This window comes from Hipposideros armiger, unplaced genomic scaffold (assembly GCF_001890085.2).
Source record: "Hipposideros armiger isolate ML-2016 unplaced genomic scaffold, ASM189008v1 scaffold_332, whole genome shotgun sequence".
Classification (NCBI taxonomy): Eukaryota; Metazoa; Chordata; class Mammalia; order Chiroptera; family Hipposideridae; genus Hipposideros; species Hipposideros armiger.
Genome location: NW_017731682.1, coordinates 1,835,436 through 1,842,647, shown reverse-complemented (window position 1 = coordinate 1,842,647; position 7,212 = coordinate 1,835,436). Strand labels below are relative to the sequence as shown.

Below are 7,212 nucleotides of genomic sequence, written 5' to 3'. Positions count from 1 at the left end.
AAGTTGCTGTCCTTTTGTTCTTCAGTCTAGTTGTGGAGGACGTCGCTTCACTGGCCCATGTTGGTATTATCATTGCACTCTTCCCAAGTGAGGCAGATCAGTCACGGGCCACTGGATGGCCGCGCACGGTGGCTCTTGGCAGCTCATGCTAGCTGCTGGCCGCTCATGCTGACTGCCAGCCACTCACGGTAGCTTTACGGCAGCCTGCTGCAGCAGGAGCTGCAGCCTACGCCGTCGACTCACAGCAGCCCAGCTCCAGGTCAAGCTATTGTACACCATCTTAGCTGTAGAGGGCGCAGCATCACTGGCCCTAATGTGGGATCCGAACCGGAGCCCTGCTGCTCAGAGCTGGTGTCCCAAGGCAGCTCTTAACCAATGCACCACTCAGCCAGCCCTCAAAGTTGTTTTCTGATCAGAAGCAATCTCATCACCTGGAAACTTATTAGAAATGAAAATTCTTGGGCCCCATTCTATTCCTGCTAAATCAGAAACTCTGAGGGTAGCATGCAGCAATCTATTTCAATAAGCCCTCCAGGGAATTCTGATGCATGCTAAAGATTGAGAACCCCTGGTCTAATGTAATAAACTTAATGGATAGAGCCAAGATCAGAACACACATATCCTAACTTCTATCTCTGTTCTTTCCATTATATCAGCCTCTAAGAAGTGTCTCTAAAATTGGAATTATAGATCATTTGAATTAAATCTGTTTTAATGTACTAATATTCAATTTCTCTTTCAAATTTAAAGAATAACAATACATATGTAGGAAACTTTCATTTAAATACAGTAAACTTTAAACCCTTGAAATCTGTAGATGGTTTTTCTTTATGTGCTTTTACCTACTCAGTTTCAAACTGAAGCATCAGGCTTAAGAAATTAACATTTCAAATTAGTATCAGGGTTATACATAAGAGTTAAGAATTTTGACCATTCTCCATGCAGTAACCTGTAATAGTAAAGAAAAATAGTTGTGAAATTAGTTAAATGGTCCCCTAAGTTTATTTTATTTATTTAGATGTTGTATTAAGGGTATAAACTTGATAAAATAAAATTTCACATTGGAATGCTTAGTCAGGTAAAATGTTCCCTATTTATGTCTGGATTTTGCTGATGATGGCATTTCTTGTCACTGTTACAGACTTAAAGGAAGCTCTGTGCCAGTTTATAGAAGAAGAATCCCTTAGAGATTATGACAGAAATGCTGAAGCATCGCTGGAAGCTGTGAAGTCAGGTGACGTAGATTTGCATCAACTGGCATGTACATGGGCCAAAGCTTATGCTGAGGTAAGAAAACAGATCAGACTAAATTTCAAGGATATTCTGGACTTGGATGAGGATTTTAAAATTTCTAAGATAATACTTGAACAATTATAGAATCCTTTTTTTTTACATACAAAAATTTATTCCATAATATATAATTTATATTGATGCTTGAGTGCATCCTTCCTATAACAGGGTGAGCACATAAGACACAATACTTTATGTAATGCCTTTATAAAACAAGAGGTTACTTTTGTATTTCTAACCAGCATAGGGTTGCCAGATTTAGTCATTAATAATACAGGACACCAGTTAAATTGAATTTCAGATAAACAATGAATAATTTTTTTAGTATAAGAAGTATACTTATTGCATACTAACTGTATTTTTTGTCTGGCAACAATAAACTAGTAGTTCATTTTAGTCTGGTTTATTTTTGTCCTATCACTTATCTTCACTGCTGTTACATTGTTACATAACATCATCATTTTTCCATTTAAATAATATACCTTATTTCATAAAGTCTAAGATGCCCTTAATCATAACACAGACCATTATTTTATTTACTACCAAGAAAGAATATCCCCACCAATTAAACTATGATAGAATGCCAAATGCCATCAGGTATAAGATGCATCCTGATTTCTGAGTGTTGTAATATGAAAAAATATGTATCTTAGAATTGATGAGATAGAGTATGTTGAGAATCTGTTATATGCCGTGTACTGAACTAGGTATTGGATGTAAAATAGTAAGAAAGACAAAAAATGAAATTTACATTTTAGTTAGAGAGCCAGATACAGAACTATGTAAACAGACAAATAAATTCAATAATTGCAGGCTATAATGAGTGAATTACATCCTATTTTAAGTAACTCAGTCTATGAGAATTAGAAATAAATCCATTTTAGGGGGTCATAGTTCTTAATCAAAGTAGTTTGCTCTGTGCCCAGAAAGGTTTCCTAGTTTATTTAAAAGGTAGCAGTATTTACACATATTATTTTAAATGTTTGCATTAAAAAAGGTATGTCTGTGATAATTACAATTAAAGAAACCTAATCTTTCTGTCTGCTGATAAGAAGGAATAAAGCTATAAGATACATTAAAATGATAATTCCACTTAATTTATTTGACCAATATTCTTTGTACCTCTAAAATGGATTGGGTATACAGCCTTTGCCTTCAGGAAGCTTACAATCTAGTAGGAAGATACAAAGAAATCCACAGACTGTTGTAACACCGACATCGATGAATTTCAAAGTCATGGAATGAATGAAATTGTACATGGTGACTATATACAATGAGAAGAGTAGATGCCTGGATAGAATCCTGACAAAACCGTGTATTATAATTGTGTATTGACTTACCTGTATCTCCTACTTGTGGATATCCACCTGGAAATGTCTACTTTATTACAGCTCTGGTATCTAGTACAGTGCCTGCAAATAATAGGGCTTTGGTATGTATTGGGGAGATGGGTGGCAGATAAATGAATGCGTGAATATACAAATAAATGAACAAACACTAATACATAAGGTATTAACAGAGGAAGAAGAACCTGCAAAGGAAAGAGAGGAACTGGCCAAAGAAGTAAAAAGAAGGCAAAAAGTTATGGTTTCATGAAAATTAAGAAAAAAAGAGGCATCAAGAAAGAGGGAATGGTCAATGGTGTCAAATGCTACAGAGAAGATCAAGCAAGGAAAGACTCAAAAAATATCCATTGTGTCTATCAAGTAATCTTCTTATGGCAAGATCAGTTTCAATGGATTCGTAGCAGCAGAAATTAGATTTCTGTGACTTTAAGAACATGTGGGAGTGTGGAATTAGAGAGAATGAGAATAGATAGATAACAAGAAGTTTGGCTATACACAGAAGAAGGATGAGGCACTTTCAAAATGGGAACACAGGGTCAGAGAATTGTTCTTTTAAGATGGTAGGATGACACTAGGAGGGATAGTGTCAGAACTCAAGTAGAGAATCTTAACTGGGCAGAGGGACACTTCTTTCATTATAGCGTAAAGGAGAAAGAAAAGGATGGATATAAATTAAGAAACTTTTACTGGGCCGGCCGAGTGGCACGATGGTTAAGAACTGGCTTGGGATGCCAGAGGGCCCCGGTTCGGATCCCACATATGAGGGCCAGTGACACTGCNTCCCCACTACTTGCTAACGCTACAGCTTTCGCCGCCTTCTTTCTGTCCCTCAAACACGGTCAAGCTCAGGGCCTTGGCTCTGGTTTCCTTTACCTGGATTGGCCCAGATTCTCATTGGCTAGTTCCTTCGTGTCATTCATGCCTCAGCTGATGTGTTATCTCCCCAGAGAGGTACATCCTAACTACCCTATTTAAACTAAGGTTTTCCTCCTTCTCACCCTCTCTCACATGTCCACGTTTATTTTTGGCCCCCGAACCTCACCCCTTGACTGGAACGTAACCTCCTTCCTGCACCTAGAACAATAATGTATAGAAGTAAATACACAGGGTGCCGAAAAAACTGCATACACATTTTAAGAAAGGAAAAAACTGTATTAAAATTGTAATACTCAATATATACCAATAACCAAAGATGAATACAAGTCATGTGTATACGTTATTTTTGGCACCCCCGATATATTTCATAACTTTACTAAATGAATGGCTGACTCTAGGCCTCCATAACTGAACTGTGGTTAAGTAGAGGCATTGTTTCAAATAGTATAATGGAAAGCACAGAGGGTCTGGAGCCAGGTGACTTAGGTTTGAGTATTATCCTGCCACTCACCAGCTTTGTGACTCAGGGAAATTGGCCTTTAGACCTAGGAGTTTAAATAGATAAAACAGGGGTACCTAACTGCTATATCAAAGAACTATAGTTATGAACAAATGAAATAACACAGAAGTAGGAGCTTGTTGCAATGTAAACTGCTGTTCGTACGCTGCCATACAGCACTTATTTGAATGGGGTGGGTAACAGAAACGGCAATAGCTGGGAAGGGAGGCAAAGAGAAGGAAAAGGCTAGGATGCTCGGATACTTCTTTAGAATGGGTGGCCCTCAATGAAGACTGGACAGTTTCCCAGGAACCGTCCATCCCATCCCACCATCGCTACCCTCCGTTCTTCTTTCCCCTCAATCGTGTGTAGGTGAAGCTGACTACAGCGTCTTCCTGCTCTTGTCTCCGCATCCCCCGCCCTGATGTCCTGAATTACTCACCTCACAGACCGCACCATGGCTCCTTACAAGGCTGGATACTTGCAGCTCTCTAGTTTAAGTTGGCAGCAGTGGCGGTTTCAATTCCCGCCCAAAAACAGACACCGGAGCTCTCCGCCCCCTGCCCCCAGTCCTCCAATGATTACCAGCCAGCCTGACGGGCGCGCATGCGCTCTGAGAGGAACTACTTTGTTCACGCCCTTCCCAAGACATTGCTCTTCCGCTTCCGAGCCACCAGAGCCGAGTTTGTATTTTGCTGCTACATTTTCGTCAAGACAATGGCTTTTTTTGGGCTGTCTCTGAAATACAATAACAGAAAAACACCTTCTTACACTTTTTAAGTGATTAAATTGAGGCAAGGTAGAACAAGGGGTCACTTAGACCGAAGAATTCTCTACGGAGGGGCAGGAAAGAGGAAAATGTGTGCGCGAATCTGCCGAAGCGGATCTGCTGGCTGTAAAAACAAGTCGGTAAGTCAGCTGATGTTCCCTAAGCCGCGGCTCTTTGACAGCTCCGAGTGTGCGGACCTCTGGACTTCGGAACTAGGGGAGGTGAGCCCAGAACCAACATTGAGGAAGCCCTGTTAGAATAAAGCCCCCTAATGGAGGGGCTGTGTCCTCTCGGCTTGAGCTTCTCGGCCCCGCAGTCTGCCCTCCGTTTGTGTGACTAATTTGAGCCTCAGAATCCCCACTCTGTTGGCGGTATGAGTTCTGCCCAGCCCTCCTCCTCCCGTCCCGTTTTGGCATAAGTATCCTTCCTCGATTTCACCCCTGCTAAAAAAAAAACAAAACAAAAAACAAGTGGGGAGAGGGAACTAAAGAATCAATTTGTTGAAACGTGGTAAGTCTAAATGTTTAACTGATTGAAACCAAAGCTAAAATATTTCTCCAAGGAAAGAACAGTAAGAGTGTTCTAAACAAAGGAAAAGCATTCCAAAAGGTTGGGAGTGGGAAAAGGTTTGGTATTGAAAGGAGTTCAGTATGGCTGGAAAATAAAGTTTGCAAATTTGTGTCTTGGGGAGTAGAGGTGCAGGTGCTTGGGAAGAAAACAAACAAACCTGGAAATAGAAGCAGAGGAATGTAAACTGGGGTAAGGAGTTTGAATTTTATCCTGAGACCAATGGAACGTTATAGAACTGTTTTAAGCAGATGAGTAACATCAGATATGAACTTTGGAAAGATTACTAAGACTTCAGTGTCAGAATCTTCTGTCTCAGATTCATAGTATAAGAATGGGTTTAATGCGGGGGTGGGGAGCAAAGCCTATTGACAGGGGAGTCTAGTAAGGAAGCTGATAAATAAATCTTTACGTGATGTTGATTCTTACTCTTTTTGACCAGATTTTCTTCTTTCTGAATATCATCCAGTTTGCCTTGTGGGGTATCTTGTACTTTCTGTTTTCCGTATATCTTCTTCCCTTTCATCTAGCCCCAATCTGATCTCGCCCAACATCTAAGATCTCCAAGGTCACTTCTTGGTCCCTGATATATTTCTTTGGCTTTGTCGCCACCAACTGTTTCATAAGCTCTGTATCTGCCCACCCATATATCTCTTCCCAAGAATTCTCTCTGCTCTTTTCTCCATGTTCTTTCCCTGTTTTTTGAGAATCCTGCTTAGGAATGCAAAGTACTCTATGGGCATAATTTTTTTTTTAAATAAGGCTTAAAAGAAACTTTTCATTTTCAAAAGAAGGACTTCATTTTCACCATGAAGATGGAAATGCAGGAATAAATGTAGGAAAACTAGCATAATTTGCTCAGAGTCATAAATAAAATCTTTGAGTGGTGGTCCATTTTCTCAGAAGTGGTACAGCAATAATGAAAACATCATGTTTTTTATGGACTTAGAACCTGCTGCTTTTTTTTTTCTGGTTCTATAGATAACCTACCAAAGAAGATGAAGAAAAACAGAGAACGATTCTGCAACAGAGAGAGGGAATTTGTATATAAATTCAAAGTAGGAAGTCAGTGCTTAGAACTGAGGGTACCCCTCCAATTTCCTATTCAAGAGAATGCCACTTATCTACATGGACGTCTGATGCTGCTGCACAGTTTACCATGCTTTATAGAAAAAGGTGAGGACTGATTTTTTTATACCACTTTATTATTTTCCTACAGTCTCTGTCATTAGAAGTTTCATATTAGAAAGCATAAATCCAACAAGCATTAGAAACAGCCATAAAACATGAAGTGTTTAACTGCTTTTAAGAATAAAAAGGTTCCCCAGACCTTTGTTTTATTTAGTGCTTTTTCTTATAACCCTTGCATTGTTTATAAGGCAGTTTAATATAAAAATTAGATGATATAATGAAAAACTAGTTACAAAATCTGGATTAGAACTTTTAACCTCTTAATTTAGTTGGTGGATTCAGAAGACATTTTGGCTATCACATATATTATTGAATTATATTGCAAAATGCATTGCCCCTTTAATAATCTGGTTCTCAATTCCTGAGCTATCATGGAGGAGAAGGAATACTAATTTTTTCAGAATGTTTGCTTACCTAAATTAATTCCATAAGGTGATTTGTATTAAACCATTTTTAAAAGTCTATGTTCTATCTCACAGATGAGAGATATATTTTAAATTGAGACTGTTAGATCATAGAAAGCTAAAGTTACAAGGGAACTTGAATCTTTCTAGCACAATGTCATTGTACAAATAATGAAACCAGTACATAAAAAAGTTAAATTATTCACCTAAGGCAGTGGTTCTCAAAGTTGTTTTCTTTTTTAAAGGTTTAATTGGGGAATTGGGGGAGGG

General features: G+C 38.8%; 2 protein-coding genes across 2 annotated transcripts in view; one reads left to right on the top strand and one right to left on the bottom strand.

Annotated features, from left to right (window-relative positions):
- The window catches only part of RAD51AP1 (RAD51 associated protein 1), a 31,379-nt gene extending 26,790 nt beyond the window's left edge, over positions 1-4,589 (bottom strand). Inside the window, exon 1 of the mRNA XM_019660987.1 lies at positions 4,454-4,589. Coding sequence (XP_019516532.1) covers positions 4,454-4,470 — 17 coding nt within the window. The 5' untranslated portion in view covers positions 4,471-4,589. The remainder of the gene's footprint in view (positions 1-4,453) is intronic.
- A 329-nt stretch (positions 4,590-4,918) lies between these two features.
- FERRY3 (FERRY endosomal RAB5 effector complex subunit 3) overlaps positions 4,919-7,212 on the top strand; it is a 41,021-nt gene continuing 38,727 nt past the window's right edge. The window contains exons 1-2 of the mRNA XM_019660971.1: positions 4,919-5,001; positions 6,329-6,523. Coding sequence (XP_019516516.1) covers positions 6,346-6,523 — 178 coding nt within the window. The 5' untranslated portion in view covers positions 4,919-5,001; positions 6,329-6,345. The remainder of the gene's footprint in view (positions 5,002-6,328; positions 6,524-7,212) is intronic.